This window comes from Agelaius tricolor, unplaced genomic scaffold (genome assembly GCF_023055355.1).
Source record: "Agelaius tricolor isolate 1412-34295 unplaced genomic scaffold, bAgeTri1.0.p SCAF_5, whole genome shotgun sequence".
Taxonomy (NCBI): domain Eukaryota; kingdom Metazoa; phylum Chordata; class Aves; order Passeriformes; family Icteridae; genus Agelaius; species Agelaius tricolor.
The window spans coordinates 12,081,004-12,099,359 of NW_027269265.1; the positions used below are offsets into that span (position 1 = coordinate 12,081,004).

Consider the following 18,356-nt stretch of genomic DNA (forward strand, 5'->3'; position numbering starts at 1 on the left):
TGAAATATTATTAACAATTTATGATTATTTCCATGCAGATACTGAATGACTAATTCCTGTCATATTTTTCTGCAGTTGCAGGAGGGAGTGCTTCTGCACCTGTTTCTTTTTTCTCCTGCAAATCTAATAATCAGTAACATTGTACTCAGCCAGCGATGAAATTTCAGATCTATTGGTATATTTCATGCATTTAATGACTGACAAAATGTGAAGTCGTATAGCCACAGTATAAAGCCACAGTGATACCAAGAAAAGTGGTCACCAAGCAGACAAAGCTTCACAATCTTGGATTTTGTTGCAATAACCCACTACATTAAAGCCAATATTGGATATTAATATACAAACTAGAGTACCTCATTAATGAAATAAAGCAAAAGTTTGGAAAAATATGAGCTGTTTCCACAGATACTTTAAGAGCCTGTTGTTAATTAGAAATTTATGGAAAACTGATTAGTTTATGTTATCACACAGAGAATAACTCATCTTAGCATTTTGAGAACAGAAAGTTCATTTATTCATTAGTCATAAATCCCTATATTTTGTTCATACACCTCTATTGAACTGACTGCCTTGGGTCTGAATGAAATATAATTTGTGTTTTGGCAACACAATTATATGAAGGCATCAACAAACAAAATTAAACATTGCAAATAGTTCCAATTCTACCACAGCAGCTCTGTCAACCTGCCTAATAGAGTAATAATTATTCATTCACATATTTATAGCCCAAGGATGGCAGTTCAAAGCCTTTACACACTATTTTCCTCATCTATTTCCTGAAAAGAGTCAATTTAAAGCATGTACATACATATACATACACACATGTGTATGCGTATTCGTACACATTTACTTCACAAAAGGCCACCCACATGATTTGACAAATTTAGGTGGAGAAATAGGTAGGAAAGGGAGATGTGATGACCCAGCAGCTTTACTGATCACTGAGGCCACCCAAAATGCTCCACTGACAGATTTCTTAATGCTTTGCAAAATTTTGACTCTATCAATGGGAGTGTTGTAAGCCACATTTCTGTGTTAAAATGCCTCAGCTATTTCAGAAAATATAACCAGGGAAAAAAAAGGTGGGTTAACTCATAGCAAAAAAAAAGTAGCCAACTACTTTCTTCATTAAGAAGACCTCAACCAGCCTACTTTGCAGCTAAAATATTTCAAGGAGCTTTCCAGAGTGTCAAGAATTTGTGTTATAATTAGCATAGGCTAATTGCCAAGTTGGTGGAAAGGGGAATCTCAATCCATCCCAGTCCCACCAGTTTGATGTTGGCGCCATTAACAGAGCCTGAAGGGGGACCACATGTCAGTAGGAGATCACCTGAAAAGCAGCACAAAAGAATTCCAGACCCTGCAGCCAGTAGTTTGGCTTTAACCTGGGGCCAGCTGAAACACCTCTGTGAGGAATAAAGAAGACCCTGTTTCACATTTTGCCATCAGCATGGATGGTGAGATTCAGCGCGCTCTCCGCGAGTTTGCTGACAGCACCAAGCTGTCACAAAGCTGGAGTTGGCACAGCTGAGGGAAGGGATGCCACCCAGAGGGACATGGACAGGCCCCAGGGCTGGGAGGTGGCCCCAAACCTCATGAGGTCCAACAAGGCCAAGAGCAAGGTCCTGCATGTGGGTGAGGGCAATCCCCAGCACAAATACAGGCTGGGCAGGGAATGTGTTGAGAAGGATCTGCTGGACTTCCAGACCCTAAGGGGAGCTTACAGGAGAGCTGGAGAGGAACATTTGAGAAGGGCATTGAGATAGGACAAGGAAGAATGGCTTTAAACTGGAAAAGCATAATTTTAGATAAAATACTAGGGATAAATTCTTTGCTGTGAGGGTGGTGAGGCTCAGGTTGTCCAAAGAAGGCTCAGGTTGCCTTCTTTGGACATCCCTGGACTTGCTCAAGGCCGGGTAGAATGGGCCTTCCAGCAACCTTGTCTAGTGGAAGGTGTCCCAGACTATGGCAGGGGAGTTGAAATTAGATGACCTTTAAGGTCCCTTTCAACCAAAACCATTCTGTAGTTCTATGATTTTTATAAACTTTCGCAGTTGTGCACTTCAAAAGCATTAGTTTCTAAACTAGATCTTACATAGGTTCAATCTCAGTCAGGTGTTCTGGATCCCAGAGTTTCAAGACTAAGACTTCCTCCCTAACCCTTTATGGCAGGTGAAGGTTTTTTAGTGTCTGGCTTCCCAGGAGGGCACATGGAAGTGGTCTCTTACCAGGAGCAGCAGGTGATGATGCACCAAGAAGAGCCAGTGGCCATCTAATTTGGGGATTGAACTGATGGACAAAGCTGGAGATGGAGAGAAGCCTTGACAGGAGCTTTTTAGAAGAGTGAGGCAAAAAAAAAAAAGACAAGAAATAGGATGAGTAAAAAAAAAGTGGAGGTTTTTGCCTCATCAGAAAGTTACTGAGAGGTATGGAAGCCAGCAGGCCTTTTTCAGAGAAACACCCTCTCCTAAAATGTGTAAAATTGAGCTGGCAGAGCAACATCTCTGTATTCCTATACTGTCATAAAATAGATATTAACTTCCCTGCTTACAGGTGTCCTCATCTTCCTCCCTTTTCTGCTTCATGGACATTCCCAGCCTCCTTATATTCTCCCACACTCTGTTGGCATCTGTGTCTGCACTGCAGAGCTATTGGTCCAGTCCCTGCAAAATGCCCCAGCTGGTGGGATGCATGCTTCCATAGGACCCTGCTCATCAGCCAGGGAGTTATACTGAAAATATTCACTAACTGAACATTGTTCAGACCCTGCAGCAGTTTTACACTATTTAATGCTGTGGTCATGGATAGTTCTGGTAACTCCAGGAATAGAACCACCACCCCCTCACAGAAAATGGATTGTTTGACATTTTTATTAGCTTCACCCCTTGTTCTGTGGAGATGACAGCCAGTTACCTACACTGGCATGACTGGGAGGAAAGTAGGTAGAAGGAAAGCACAGCTGACAGCATCTTGCAGGCCTGTGATGCTAAATCAGCATCAGAGCCACGTGCCCTCTCAATGAGGACGGGATGTAGAGGTAGAGTCGTGACAGTATGTTCTGAGGTGTCCCTGTGGTTCTCCCAGCTTGCTCTCTCAATGTTTCATCTCAGGTTATTAGTATTTATAAAAGCATGCCCTTAAAATAGCTTCATGGTGTTAATAGAAGCAAAAATAGCAGTTCCTGCACTTAAGTTGTTCGTAGCGGGGTAAAATAGGGCTAAATTGGGCAAGAACAGAAATCATAATAGCACAACCCAGTTTAAGGGTGACTTTCAAATCCCCTTCATGTCTTAAAAATCACTGACTTTAAGCTAAAATTTAGACCAGGATACATTCCTTCCTGCTTTACAATAAACCCTTCTCCCTTTAACAGGTGTAAGATTTGGGATAACTTTTGCTTAAAGACTGCTTAAATATACTCTCTAAGTCTTCCACTCAGAAGTGGAGCAACCACAAAATTATCCAAATTCTAAAAACACAAAGATTTCAGAAAAATCATTCAGGTTTGCATTTGAAATGTGCAAAATAGACATGTGGACTGTAAAATAGATCCTGTTGTGGGATGACCCCAGGTGCGCACCACAGCTGCCCTGTCACTTCCCTTCTCAACTGCACAGGGAGGGGAGAGAAAATATTATGAAAGACTCATGTGCTGGGAGATCACACACCAACCACCATCATGAGCCAAACAGACCTGTTTTGTGGAGATCTGTTTATCACCAATAAAATCAGAGCAGAATAATGAGAAAATGAAATCTAAGTCTTAAAACACCTTCCCACCACCCCTCCCTCCTTCACTCTGATCTATCTCCTCCCCTCAAGTGTCACAGGGGGATGGGAATGGGGGCTGTGGTCAGTTCATCACTGATTTATTGTCTGTGCCACTCCCTCCCCCTCAGACTCTTCATGCTCCCTGCTGCAGTGTGGAGTCCCTCCCTTGGGATACAGTAGGGGCACAGCTCTCTCACCATGGCCTGCACCTGGCTGCCCATGCTGCAGCTCCTGGGGCACCTCCTGCCCCTCCTTCTGCACTGACCTTGGCATCTGTGGAATGGCTTCTCTCACAGATTCTCACCCCTCCATATTCAGCTGCAGTTTCAAAGAGAACTGAAAAAAAAAAATTATTCACCATCTATAGAATATGGAGAGGGTAGCATAAGAAGCATTGCATTTATTTTCCTAATTTTTAAGAAAATTATTTCTTAAATAGGCACAGCAGTCTGCATGCTGCTGTTCTAGGCACTGTGGACCAATGACCTTCTGGCAACAAAAATGATGAACTGTTCTTCTCTGGATAGTGTTGATCATGCTTCACTGAGAAATCCATGTCTTTATTTTTTTTCAAATTCTCTGTATTTCTGTAAGTAGATTATTGCCAGATGAGCCACAGACAATATTTGAAGTAACATACTGCATGTTCCAGGACAAGACAAGGAAACACAGACTATTACAACAGTGTGTCCAAATTCCAACCTCACTTGACACTAGAGTCAGTCTCAATCACATCAGTGAAGTATAAGTGAAGCTCTGGAGAAAGAAGAGAAAAATTATTTACTTTATCATGCCTTGGCACAATTAAAAGTAGTTTTAAAAATTTATAATCTGAAAAACTTTATCATCAGGTTGTTCAAGACTGATATTTTTCCTGTAGTAAACTACTAATTGTCTGGAGTGACTGCAATATATTTTTAATAGGCTGGTTTCTTATTTGCAATACCTTAATATTTCTTACAACTGTTGTACCAGAAAGGAAACCTCACAGTAACAGAACTGGGAGCTTTTCCCATTTTGTTTCCTCTAAAATTTGCAGTTGCTTTTGACAAAAATGTTTGTCTGTTTTGCTGATTTCTTATTTGCCTATGCTAAAACAATATCCCATGTAAACTGTAGAGGCTGACAAATTAATTTTTGTGGTTTAATATCAGGCAAATAAATCTTACCATTACTAATTATTTTTTGACCTTGCATAAGAGAATAGGATTAGACTGACTACAACTGACACTGATTATGGGAGACAGGATGTTATTAAATCCCTTTGGGGAGCTTTTGAAAGATCCACCACATTTAGAGAGGAGAGCTTTTCTCTGTCTTAGCTCATTTATGGAGCAATTACATGTGACTTACTACAAAAACGATGACAGGAAACACACTGAACAAACAGCTCAAGTGGAATTTACACCACTCCCATCTCTGTCAAAACATCTCACTGCCTTAAAAAAAATTGTCAAGGTTACCTAGAGCAAAGCCATTTGCTATATATCAGCAAAAGGTATGAGATATATTGGATCAAGACTACATGGAGGAGAACTTGTAATGGATATGAAGGCAGCAGAGATTTCTCAGCACTCAAATGGCTTCTTTGCACCAGGAGCCCAAATTGAATTAATTTTGCAGGCTTGAAAAGCCTAATGTTTTCATTTAAGCCACCTCAGGATTTTCAAGTTTTGTTTTTCATTAGAACACTCCTATAGAGGGTTTCTTAGTAGAGTGCAGAGAAATACGCAAAATGTACTGATTTGAAAAACCTCTGCTCATTCTGGAAAAATCTGTAGCTAAATATATTGCTTTGTTTGATTGGGATTTTTTTTTTTCAATATTAAGATTGCTCAGGTGATATTTAGGAGTAGTTTACAATTTTGTACCCAAAAGTACGCAAATACAAAATGGAGGTCTAGAGGTCTTGGTAAAGACCATTTCCATACCTGTATTTCTACAACTTCTTTCTTAATATCCATAGCTGAGAATGAAAATGCACAGTAAAGTGTTACAGAACTGTGTGTATTAAATGTGTACACACTTATTGATTATGACATTTACAGTTTGAAAACATTAAAAAAGCTGTTAAAAATGGATAATCCAAAGTCATACTGACAGTTCACTGCAGAACCAACAGTATCGAGGTGTTATATTGCAAAGATTTATTCACACCTCTGGTTTGATTTCAAAGTTGATATTGCTATAAATTCATGTGATGACAACACTTAATACTTAGGCCCTTGCTTTTTTTTTTTGTCTTCCTTGTGTGTCTTCACATACTAAATCCAAGTCCAATATGGAAGTTAAAAGATACTTAAATGTTTTTTCCATAGGTACAACTCAGTGGTATAACTAAAGTAACATGCTGGCATTCACTTACAGCTTTTCCTCAGGGTGTCTCAAAGACCATCATCTTGCTGCCAGCAGTCCTTGACATGAAGCCAAACCTGGGGCAGACTTAAAGCAGTGGCAAGAGCCTCAGCAGGGTTATCCTTTCCCATGAACACTAAGATTCCCTGCTGCTCTCTGCAGCACTCCTGAAATATGTCATGTATGTAAAGGTGTGCTCCTCTTTACATGTGTTTCCCAGAAGGTCCCTACTTTGCAGTAACCACTGGTAATTGATGGAGAATACTGGAGGGTAGGATTTTCTGCTTGTGTGGTGATCACTGACCATAGGGAAAGTTTATGCTAAGATTCTGGTTCATAAATATAGATATGCTTGCATCAGGAAAAACTGATTTTTACTGAGTTTGTCCTTTAAGGAATGTTATGTTGTATTTCTAATATTGAAAATGAATAAAGCAACACTGTATGAGGTATTCTGCATGGCCAAATATTATAGTCCTTACTCAGAATTTACTCAGGAAAAACCACCTTTGACCTCAGTGAGGATTTGCTTGACTAAGGACTGCACAGACTGTTGTGAATCTTACCAGCATTGCTTGATGCTAATGTTGGGCAACAGTTCTCATTGCTAATTTCCCTGCCTCGTCCTTCTCCTGGGCTCAGGATCTGCTTTTGCTGTGTGTTATTCATAGCTTCTATTGCTAGTTCAGATTGCTTCTCTTTGTGCTTTTCTTTCCCAGCAAATGTTTTGCAGCTATTGTTCTGCTGCTGGTAGATGAGCACAGAACCTGGTATACAGGACTTGAACCTCAGCCCAGATTCAATTAACACTGTTAAAAATGTTCTCACTATGGTGCTCAGAAGAAATTTTGATGACCCTCTTTCAGTGAAGCACAAATTTGTTTAAGCTGATGTTTTCAGAATGCAAAAATATAAGGGCTTGATTCACAAATCTTAAGACCAAATGCTTCTGCAGTAAAATAGATGGAGTAGCACCCATTTAGAGCCATCAAAAGGTCAATTGTAAATGCTTATTCTGCCCTAAAAAATTCAGCCAAGTTACTAAATATGTGTGCTGTAGAATCACTCTGTTTTGTAATTTTAACACTGCTTTAAAGTAAGATATCCTGAACAATAATTAGTACCAAATTATGCCATAGCCTTCTGATACAAAGCAAATCTAGCTGGGTTATCACTCTTATGTCTTATGAGCCATACCTAGCCATGGTTTATCCTCTATTCATGCTACAGGGTACGAAATTCCTGGGTGCCAACCTGCCTATGGCAACCTAGAATTCTCCAGGGCAGGCTCGCAAAATCTTCACCTACACTCTGGGACAGGTAACTAATAAGTGATGTTTTGTGAGTTATGCTTTCTTTCTAACTTTCTGATGTCCGTAAAAATGTTTCATTTCTTCATGTTAGTCTGTGGTCTCTCATTGTTCAGCTCCACTGTGTTTTCTGGACTAGGGATATAACAGCAGACCTGTTTGTTATAGTACTCTAGATACTTGCCTCAGCCAAGCCTGTAATAATTGTCACTGACATGCATAAAACCTGAAAGTTGTTTAAGAAGCTGCAAAATCCACAGCTGCCTTATACCAGTGAATCTCTTTTTCTGATGGAGTAGTTTGACAATGCAGGCACATTACATTTCACTGTTGGTACCACAGTTATCTGGGCAGTTCACCCACCTTTCTTGATTGCTGGTATGTATGTATATTCTCTTTCCTATATCAGGTTTACATTAATCTTGAGTCTCCTGAACTAAGGATTTTTCAATGCTATAGGTACAGTACACTGAAAGGATGACTGTTATGTTAAGTTATGACTGATTTTGGTTTACATTTCTATGCAGCATGTAGTATAAGTTTAAGTAATGACTCAGTTTTCTGTATTCTGCTTAAATTATTTTCTACTTTTCTCCTGAATTCACTGTCTATTCTTTTTGCTTGACTTTATTTCAAGTGGCAGGTATGTAGAAGAAATTCATTCACTAGTCCTGTACCTTTCAATGACATATGAAATACAGTAATATATTTCAAAGTAAAAAAGTGATTAGGTTAAAAAAATAAAGACAGAGTAAGCTTCAGATTGGTTCCTGCAGTCTATTGATTTTCTCTGAATACAAGATAATAATGTGTGAAACATTTCATCCTAAGAATGCTGATAGCGTAAGAAAGACATAAGTGAGATTCTTTTTGATTTTTTTTCACATGTTCTACACTCTGTGGAGCAAAAACACCCCAGCAATCTTGGAAAAGTGGTTTGAATTCTTCTTTTCATTCCCCTGGGATTCTGCAGGTACACTCTACTCTTACCTGGGTTCACAAGATCTTGATGCAAAAATAGCTTTGCTCTGCTGCTTGTTCTTGCTAAAACCAAGAGATGACCAGTGAAGTGAAACACAATCCAGGCATATCAAACTCTTTTACAAAATGTTCAACCCTAATTCCAACTTGGTTGAATATTTGGAAGTCTTTTAAAATCGGAAGAAATTCACACATCCATGGTGTAATCACTAAGTGCGATCTTACATTCTGTTTTAAAATGGATGTCCACATGGAATTTTTGAGTCTTGGGATGATACTTAGTTGTCCTTCCATAGGGCTCACTAAAAATATAATTTTTTTCCTACCCCCACAGTCTACTTGTAGTTTTACTTATGAAATAAAAAACGCTTACTCTTGTAGAGGACAATACCACAGTTTATGTCCAAGTGTAATACAACTTAAAATGCACAAATCCAAGATTTTAGCTCAACCTATTTACCCCTTTCATAAAAAAAATAAAAATAAATAGCCATTGAAACACAATTTTCATTTTCCTATATGCTTTTTTGAAAAGCTCACAAGGATCTAAATTTTTAGAGAAATTTTTGTATTTCCTGAAAGCTGGCTTGTTTCTTTCCTGTTGAGTAACTCAGATCTTAATCTCAATGTTTCAATATATCCAGACTGTAAAACAATATCTGGAAACTTGCTTTCTAGTTATATTGAAAAATCCCACCTGGCTGAAGGAACTCATAAAAACCCCAAACATTCATTTGATAAAATGAAAAATAGCGAGTATGACAAGTGTCAGCATTTACAAAATGAGGATAGGTTCTATTTTAGCCAGCCTGATGCACCTTAACCTTTAAAAACTAATGAGAAAGCAGTAACAGTATCAGCAAGAGATTTCTAGTAAAAACCTAAGTTTTGATTAACCCAGAATGCTGAAGTTGTTCAGTTATAAGATGCCCAAAAAAAAAAGAAAAAAAAATATGGCCTATGTTTATGCAATCCACATCTCAAGGCACGAGAGGAATTTTTGGGAAAGTCTGGAGTGGTGAATCTGCTTCCTCACTTGTACAGGTCCTTGGGGTGCTACATCTGCTGGGGAGGTGCAATCAAAGGGCTCCTGGGTCCCCTCTGAAGGAGCACATTGTGCATTGCTTTCCACATGAAGAGTGTGAGCAGCTTTTCCATGGACATCTGCTGCCTGACTTGGTCCCTCCAAGTTTGCAGAGAGATCTTTCATTTGCTGGCTCACTCCAAAAACTACCCAAGAGCCAGTGTCAAGGTGCAGGGCTGGTAACAAGAGTTTGGAAAAATGCAGTCCTGTTCCCTCTCCTTTCCCAACAGCCACAAAAAAAAAAAGGTGACAAAGCAGAGTCTTACATTGAAAAGCCAGTGCAACCAGGGGAGCAGGATAAAATACTGAACTAATAAATTATGACATTCAGCTGGGAGGAAAGTTGTGTGAAATGATGGCACAACATGCTGAGCCATGGGGAACTTGCTAGAGGTGAACTCATTTATACTCTTGCAGAGTAGAAGGCTTCTCAGTTAACAAGTCCCAAAATAGTGTGCTGCAGTGGATAAAACAAGGTAGGGCTTGAAATAATAAGCCACAGATGACAGACAGCAACTCCTTTCTCTTTTTTCCTTCTTTTCTTTTGCTGTAATATCAAGTTGATCAAAGAGCTGAGGATCATTTTTTATTGTAGGAAAACTAAAAATATCTTGAAATATTCAGGCAAAATAAATTCATTCAGGTACAAGCCAGTAGCTCTCATTGTTCAACACTTTGTATATGAATCTATGTGTAGTAATAGTTTCCCTCAAGATCTGAATTACTTGTGCACAGCTGAGAATTTGGGTGTGTCCTGGCTTAGGAGTATTATTTAATCAATTTATTAAATCAAATTGCTAATTTATTTAATGTAATTGCTTGCTTGTGTTAACAAACCACTGATCTATTGTACTGCCAGAAAGCCCTCCAGGAAAGTGCCCAGAGCTCACCTCTCTGGCAGGACACCTGAGCAATGTCATACAGTGACTGTGGGTGAGGGGAGCCCAGTGCTAGGGAGCAGAGGCTGCAGCAGAACTGACTGCACCCATGACCTCTGGAGGTGTCTGAAGGGGCAGCATTTCCCCCTGGGCTCTTTAGGAGGAACATCTGCCAAGCATGGGCACTGTTTTAAAGGCAAGCACCTATGGATTCAAGACAGAGACACGACAGGAGCTTCTGTCTGGCATGACTTCTGTCACAAAAGAGGATCAGAACACAACTGTAACAGATGTAGTTAAAAGGAGAATTCAGTAATTTTCTCAAATAATGCAATATACACTGCTCATAAAGGAAAACAGCCGTAGTCCCAGTAGTAATTCTGTCTGACTGGTTCACGAGCCAGAAGAGTACATTTGATTTTTTCAGCTGCTTAGCATAACCTTTATGATGAAAGTGTTAAGCCAACACACCTAAATGAGTCCCTTGAGCAAGACAAAGATGAATTTCAAATCAGAGGAAAGAGAAAAGGATTGGGAAAGGAAGGAAAGAGTGTAGATGAGAACAGAGATTATAACCTCTGTCCATTAACCTATGTCTGGGTGTTTTATACCAAATAAAATAGGAACAAAATTCTATCCCTACTGCTAGAGCACATTTCTCCAGTATTCCTCTACCACACTTCCAACCTCAGTCCTTTAATAGAAAGAGTAAGATCAATTTCAGATTGCTTCTGGCCAATGGGCTTCATCCATTCTCATTACATTCCTATTACACATAAACTGCACAATTCAGGAGGAGCCACACTTCTGTTCCAGCACAGCTTGATCCAGATGAATTGGGGAAATAAACAGACAAAAAAAAAAAGAGTGAGAAAGGTTTAATAACACAATTAAAATATAACTTTATAAGCTTGTGAGCTGATGTGGCAGGCTGCTCTCAGTAATTTCCAGAGGGAGTGCTTATCCATGACTACAAACCAAAGCAATCTAGAAGCTGGCCACTCAAAGCTGTAAGGAGAGCTACTGCAACTGAAGGCAGCCTGCTTAATCATCTGGAGAGCTCTCTTTAGCTTTCTAATCACAAATTGAAGTCTACCTCTAATTTTGCTTCCTCAATTTTTCAATACCTTACTATTTTTTTCCCCTTTCTTATCACCTCTTGGTAGTCTGGATTCCCTAGTGAGATGCAATGCAGACGGGTAGGATTCTGACAGACATTAAAAAGCAGACAACAACTGCTCAACAACTTCAAATAACTTTCTGTCTGAGCCAACCCCCCCCTCAGTGGCCTGGGTTACATCATATTTGTTGGAGTCAGCCTTTGCTGCTGGTTTTCTTACCCTTTTGAACTCTGAAACTTTACACTGCAACTCACAATTTCTGCTACCCAAACATTTTGTGCAAACTTATCAGCCTCTGGGAAGCCAGGAAATAGCAGCTCTTACAGGGGTGAACCTTCTTCCAGACTCATGGGAACAGCAGAGTCTGGACAAAAAGCAGTGAAGATCCCTTAATCCCTAGGAAGGGTCAGGGTCATTCTGATTCTGCTCTCTTGCACAAATGCTGTCTGAAGTTTGCCACACCAGAAGTTTCCTTCCTTCTCTCCCAGTTTAACCAGCTGATCCATTTCAGATGTTCTCTAAGCACTAGGCAACATTTGAACAATGCAGAAAATATGAAGCAGGGCACAAACATGAACGGAGTCCTTCATTATGGCAAGAAAATAAACATGTCCTTCCTACTTCTAGAGAACAAGCCAGAAAGCGTGTATTCGTTCTGGAATCCCATGCTGGTTTTCTTCTCTTGGACCCATATTTTCCAGCTCTCCACCCCTTCATTTTCTAGCAATACAGAGAAAAAAATTGAACGGACACATTCCTTATTCAAACTTTTGTAAGATCACTTACTGAGCCTAAAGGTTTGCATTTAAGCCACTGCTACTAAGAGTTTACCTGCCAGAGCTGAAAACAATTAGTTTCCACTTCAAGGAGAGCCTAACAGAGGCACTAGGAGGCAACTTGGAAGAAGTTGCTAACATACTAACAACCTCTGCTGCTTCCACTCTTTCCCTCCGCTTTAGTCGCCTTTGAATTTGGGCATAGGACTCCTGCTGTTTTGCTGTGCACTGCATTCATTTCTCACATACTCAGGTATTCAACCTCAGAAGTGTCTCATAAGCAAAAATGGTCATCTCATTAACAGGAGACAGAAGTGTGTTTGGAAGATTCCAGCTCCAAATCAAGTTAGCAGAGGCATTAAATCAGTCCTCAGAGAGCTGGCTCAGCCCTCCAGTCTCTGCTCAGCCCTTGCACCAGGCAGTGACAGTGCACATCCTGGTTTGTAAATCCTCATTCTTCCTTCTCCAGGGCTGCTCTGTACCCTTGCTTAGTGCCCTGCACATTTGCACACTCCCTGGTCACAGGTCTGGATTCTCATGGTTCATTTTCATTTGCCCTTGGTATTTTTCAGTATACTGGGGGAATCAAAAATGTCTGCTGAAAAACTTCATTTAAAATAATCAAAACACCTTTAGTGTCTATTTCTGAAAGGTGAAATTTTATTTGTGGTATTTCTATTCAACCCATTCAGAGCCTTAGGTTATGGATAGCACCTTTAAATAAAGGAAAACTTGTATGCCTTTATTATTGAGTACATTTTAAAAATCTTGTCACGTTTCACTGACAATAATGGCATTCACTTAAGAAAACTCAGTGCTGACAGATGGTCCTCTAAGGGTTTTTTGCATGTCAACACATAACTGAATTTTTGTATCTTAATCACCTGATATTACAGTTCATGCTCGTGTTGGATAGATGTGTCTGTGGGCTTCTGATATTTGTTACAGGAGTCACCCTTATGCAATGGAGGACTGTCAAGTCATTATAGCCAAAGAATAATGCAGTTTCATTTTGAAGAGAGATCACTCTTTTCTGCCTCTTATGAATAAGGCCAGTACAGTTTAGACACATTTACCATGTGATATATCTTGTCAGGTCTGAATTTTTAATTGTGTGAATTATGAAAGAGTGAGGTACTCATGTCCAAAGTAAAGAAAAGTTACCTTCCAATATCCAGTGATGTATTTGTTTTAAAGTAGCTGTATGAGCTCTACAGGTGCCTCAAATAGGTTTTCATGCTAAGGATCAATCCCACAGCACTAGGCACTTCAACTGTTAAACATCTCTTCCTTTCCCCACCTCCCTTCCAAATGACTCTCTTTGAATTTTCTAATAAAGGGTCCCTCTTCTCTGGTTTGAATTCTGCCAGAATGCCTGGAACCTAAGAAAAGGACTCTATTACTTGTTTTATGTGTCCATCAGTCATTTGAAAACTATCTGAGCTCCAGATTTGGATCACCCACACATTTGTTTTGAAACATATGTACAGGCCTTCCTTCTCATAATCCAAACCCAGCTTCAGATTGTTTATTTTGAAAGCACGTACTGCAAAGAAAATTCAAATTATTTAATACTTGCAAAAAAACTCCTTCAAAAGTTATCTTTCTAAATGTTTGTGTATATATCTACAGGAAAGAGAGATCTTCATGCAATTTGACAGGCAAACTGTTCATGCTCCAAAGTTTCAAATATAAGTAATTTCTTCAAAAGTAATGGAGAAAATTGGTGGATGTGCTGTAATGAAAAAATCCTGACAGACCTTGGTAAATTTTTCTTTTTTAAATAGGTAAGCTGAACAAAGTCTGAGTGAGCCTGAATTTACAGGAAAATGCCTATTGCAGAACTTGGATACATGTTTGCATAAACAAGTACAAATAAAACTTCTGAATAAAAAGTGCAAAATTGGGATTTGCAAGCTTGACTCTGAGTCTGAGCTGCAGCATGTAATCTTTTTCCCCAATAAAATATATAATTTCAAGTCTGTAGCTGGATTCTCAGACTGGATCTTGACTTTGTAATTTGATCCCATCCTCCTCCTGATCAGACAAAGCAAGAGCAAGTTTAGACACAAAAACTGCAGACAAGAAAGATAGTTTTGGCATTAACCTTTTGAAACGGTGACCCTCAGCATGTAACACATAATCAAAACTTGATTAACATAGAAATCCAATTACTGCTTCATTAAAAACCTTTCATTAATTTAGAAAACACTTGTAAAACGCTTTGACTTCATTTCCCAACAACTACAGCTTGAAAAAATGTTGTTGAGGGGTCAGATTCAATGTCACAACTGTCATCTCAAAGCTATTCCTCCTAAGCTGGGGTTTGGGTGCCTTTCTTGCAGCAATTCTACTTTGGGCAGCATGCAGACCCATTCCAGAGTCATATCAAGCAAAGATGTGCTGGAATGAAAAGTCCTGGGTAATCCAGACTACCAGACATGGGTCATCAAGAGCTCCTGGAGCCAAAATTCCTGGGAAGTTTCAAAATCAAGTTGTCAGTGCAGTCCAGCTCCATTGAGTAATAACCCAGTAGTGCTGAGGACCTGCTGGCATTTCTGCCAGCTGTGAACAGCCCCAGAGATCTCTGCTCCCACCTTGCTGCTCCCTGGGGTGTGAGCTACAGGTCAGGAAGGTGTCTCCCAGAGCCTTGCCTCTCACCTGGCTGATGATATTCTTCTCTGTGGTGATCAGTTGCATCCAAAAATCAGAAACAAAAGCAGGTGTGTGGATGTCTGTTTTCCTTGAGCTAAACATCCTATCTCTTTGCAGAGATCCACAGCAGACTCACAGTGTTGGGAAAGTGCTTCCAAGGTCACAAAGCTGCCTCAAAGCCTGCCTTGTCTGTCATCAGTGGCCCAAGTTGGCATGGCATGACTGGGTGCAGAGGTCCTCCCTTGGCCTTTCCCAGAGACCCTCTCCTGATCTTTATACTGTTTGACAGAAAACACCTCATAGGGTTAACTGCTATTGACCTTTCCTTAGACAAAACCCCACAGGGTGAAAGAAGAAAACATTCTTTTTGAAATTCTGTTCAGAATACATTTTTTAAATTTTCCCCAGTTCTTCCATACTCCTGATCCTATGAAGTGTTTTTTTTTTAGAATGTGACACATCACAGACATGAGGCAGATCTGATAAACAATTTAGAAGCATTTAGTGGTTCATTTTTGTGGGCCCCCACGCCATCTAAGCAAACAAGAAAGGAAATACTGTTACCTCATGTCATACACACAGAACTGAGTCAGGAGGAGGGGGAGTTATCTGATGAGATGTGATTGTCTGCGTCTGAGATACTTGACTCGATTCCCTTTGTAAGGAACGGAAATGGAGACTTCCAGATTTGCGTCAGCTCATCTAAAAGTAGGCTTCTAAAATAGGTCAGATTAATTTCATCCTGTTGGTGCCTGCTCTTGACTAAGAACAGGAGCCATACATGACCAGTAGTAGGCAAACTCAGTCTTGCCTTAACTCTCTTGAGTGGTGTAGCCTTTGTCAAAGCCATGTTCAAAACTCAGAGATCCAAAACCCAGTCCAGGTTAGTTCCTTCTTACACATTCTTTCTTCCAAGACAGGCTTTTTAACCACAAAATGCAACTACTTCTACTTAGGATTTCACATCTGCATTACAATGACTGTTTCACTAGCCAGAAATCAGAACCTTTGATATGGGTTTTTCAGTATATATGGCATGGGCATCTATCTTGCCTTTGTTTCACATTCTTTTCAATGCTAATTTCCCTCCTAAAACCATTAATCATTTTTTTTTTTCACTCCATGAGCAGTGTGAAGGAATGTAATCAGTCCATTCAGAGAGAATTTCCCCAGTTCAGAAAAAAGGGTTTGCTCTGGTTTTAAACAACATTGCAGAACCATCTAAAGCCAGAGCCCTGGACTGGCAGACAGACATGGAAAGGGCTGCTGAAGCAGTTTGGCCAGTGAGGTGGAGATGTGGGGTTGCTGGAATGCTCCACTAGTAGGGCAGACCCATAGACACTGCTCTTAGGGAGTAAAGGTTCAGGGAGCTCCCTCTTTGTGGGCCACCTGAAGGCAGAAGGCTCCAGAAATCATCTGGCCTCCAGGGAACTGAGCAGCCCCAGCTTTGCATGCCAGCACTCCTTTGTCATCAGCCCATCTGCCAGGCAGATGAGCTGGCAGAAGATCAGACAGGTACAATGAAAACCTGCTTGTTTGCCAGCACACCTTCCTCAGAATAGGCCCTTATCATGTGGCATCTCAGCTTTGTCTGAAATCCAGTGGGAATGTGTTCACCTGGAGCTTCTCCAGCCAGCACTACAGCTTAACTCTGACCAACAGCTGCAGGCTGAGATAATGTTTGTAAGCACAATTTTCTGTGCAAATATATGTTTCATCTATTTTATACTTTTATGAATATAAACAGAGCTAATCAGTGAAAATAACACTTTGGAAAGTTTAAAGACCTGTTTTTATTAACCTTGAAAACAGCTTCCCTTGAGGCAAGCTTTCACTAGTCTAAATATTTAATATTGTATTTACTGTCCTTGTTATTAAAGAAATATTTTAATGAAGCAAAGTGGGTAATGACTTGCAGACCACTGATTGTCACAGGAGCAGAATATTAGAGATCATTAAAAGAAATAGACAACCCCTTATGCTAAAGGTGGAATAATCTACAGGACCTTTGAGCTTGCCCTGTAGTTCCATACTCCTTGGAGCTGTCAGAGTTTCAGGAAGACCATGGAATACAGGATTTGTGTTTTCTAAGACATAGCACTACCAGAATACTTTTTATTTGCAAATAAGTCCTGTCCTTTCTCCTGGCTGTACTTTTTTCCATTTAACTATTTTCTTAGCTTTACATATATATAAAACTAAAGAACCGTGGGGATCAACTATCCCCATGGACATAAATTATTAATCAAAATATAGTGATTTAGTAGCATTAAAAAATTGTGCAATGAACTTTTCTAATAAACTGGTATGTGAAAAGCAGAAACAAAATGCAGCTAATTTATGGAGTTGGTTGGTTGGATTGAAGAAAAGGGAAAGTTCTAAATGATTGACTTTGTGACTCCATGTTTTGACTTTTCATCTTTTCCCTCTTTTCAACTCTGATTAAATTACCACTATCAAATTTGCAATGGTACAGAACAAAATAAGCCCTCCTCATGAAAACTTCAGATTTCTAGAACAAAAAACACAACACAGCATAAGGAATGAGAATCCAAGCATGTCATTATGTGATAACACTGGAAGATAATGGTAAGGGGAAGGTTTCCAAAGAAAGAACATCTGTTTCATGATATATGAAAAAAACCCCAGCAAAACAAACAAAGAAAAATCTCATTAAGTACCTTAGATTAGTACAAAACAAAAATTGAAACTCTCATCCTGTTATTAGAGATGCAGGATTTGATACATTACATCCTCTTATTCTTCCTGCTGTTTCACTCATTGCTTTGCCTTTGCTTCTCAGACATTTGTTCATATAGAACCAAAATCAAGAGAAAACAACAGGGTTTACCTCAAACTGGTAATGTATCAAATCATGCAGAAATCAAAGCCATCTTGGGAATCCTGGGAAATCTGCTCTCAGTGTTACAGCTATTAGTACCCATTCAATGGCTACACTCTAAGATTTGGGAAAATTTCCCTATTGTGCCATTCACGAGCCTAAGTTTCATTGTGCCATTGCTTAAAGTTAGCTCTCTTTCCAGAACTTGCTTGACTCAAGATGGATATTGAAGCAGATGGTTTAACACTTTCCCAACTGAGGTCTTTTCTCTCTCTCTTTCTTCTTTCTTCTTCCATAAAAGTGACTATAGGTTTTTTGCCATTCAGCATATCTGTGTCAGAACATAATTTCTTTCCTTCTAAAATTCTTGCCTTTCCATCTAATAATTTGTGTTTTCATAAGGACTCATTGTTATGTATCTACTATTGTGTCCTAAAAAAATCCCATCCTAAATCAGGGATTATTTCCTATCTAAAAATTAGATGTCCTCTTAAAAACAATCAGCTGTTTTAACATGTGTCAGATGACTCAAAATACACAGTGAGGAGGGATTTTCCTAGGTTTGGGAGAGTTTTTAAAATGT

At 39.6% G+C, this 18,356-nt stretch overlaps 1 protein-coding gene across 14 annotated transcripts in view; it reads left to right on the forward strand.

The window, feature by feature from the left end:
• The window catches only part of BEGAIN (brain enriched guanylate kinase associated), a 158,666-nt gene that overhangs the window by 78,019 nt on the left and 62,291 nt on the right, over nucleotides 1–18,356 (forward strand). For 8 of the 14 annotated variants that reach the window (XM_071426452.1, XM_071426454.1, XM_071426457.1 and 5 more), the window contains one exon: nucleotides 7,357–7,446. The exons of the other annotated variants lie outside the window; for them this stretch is intronic. In XM_071426452.1, the coding sequence (XP_071282553.1) occupies nucleotides 7,357–7,446 (90 nt within the window). The remainder of the gene's footprint in view (nucleotides 1–7,356; nucleotides 7,447–18,356) is intronic. 14 annotated transcript variants of the gene reach the window in all.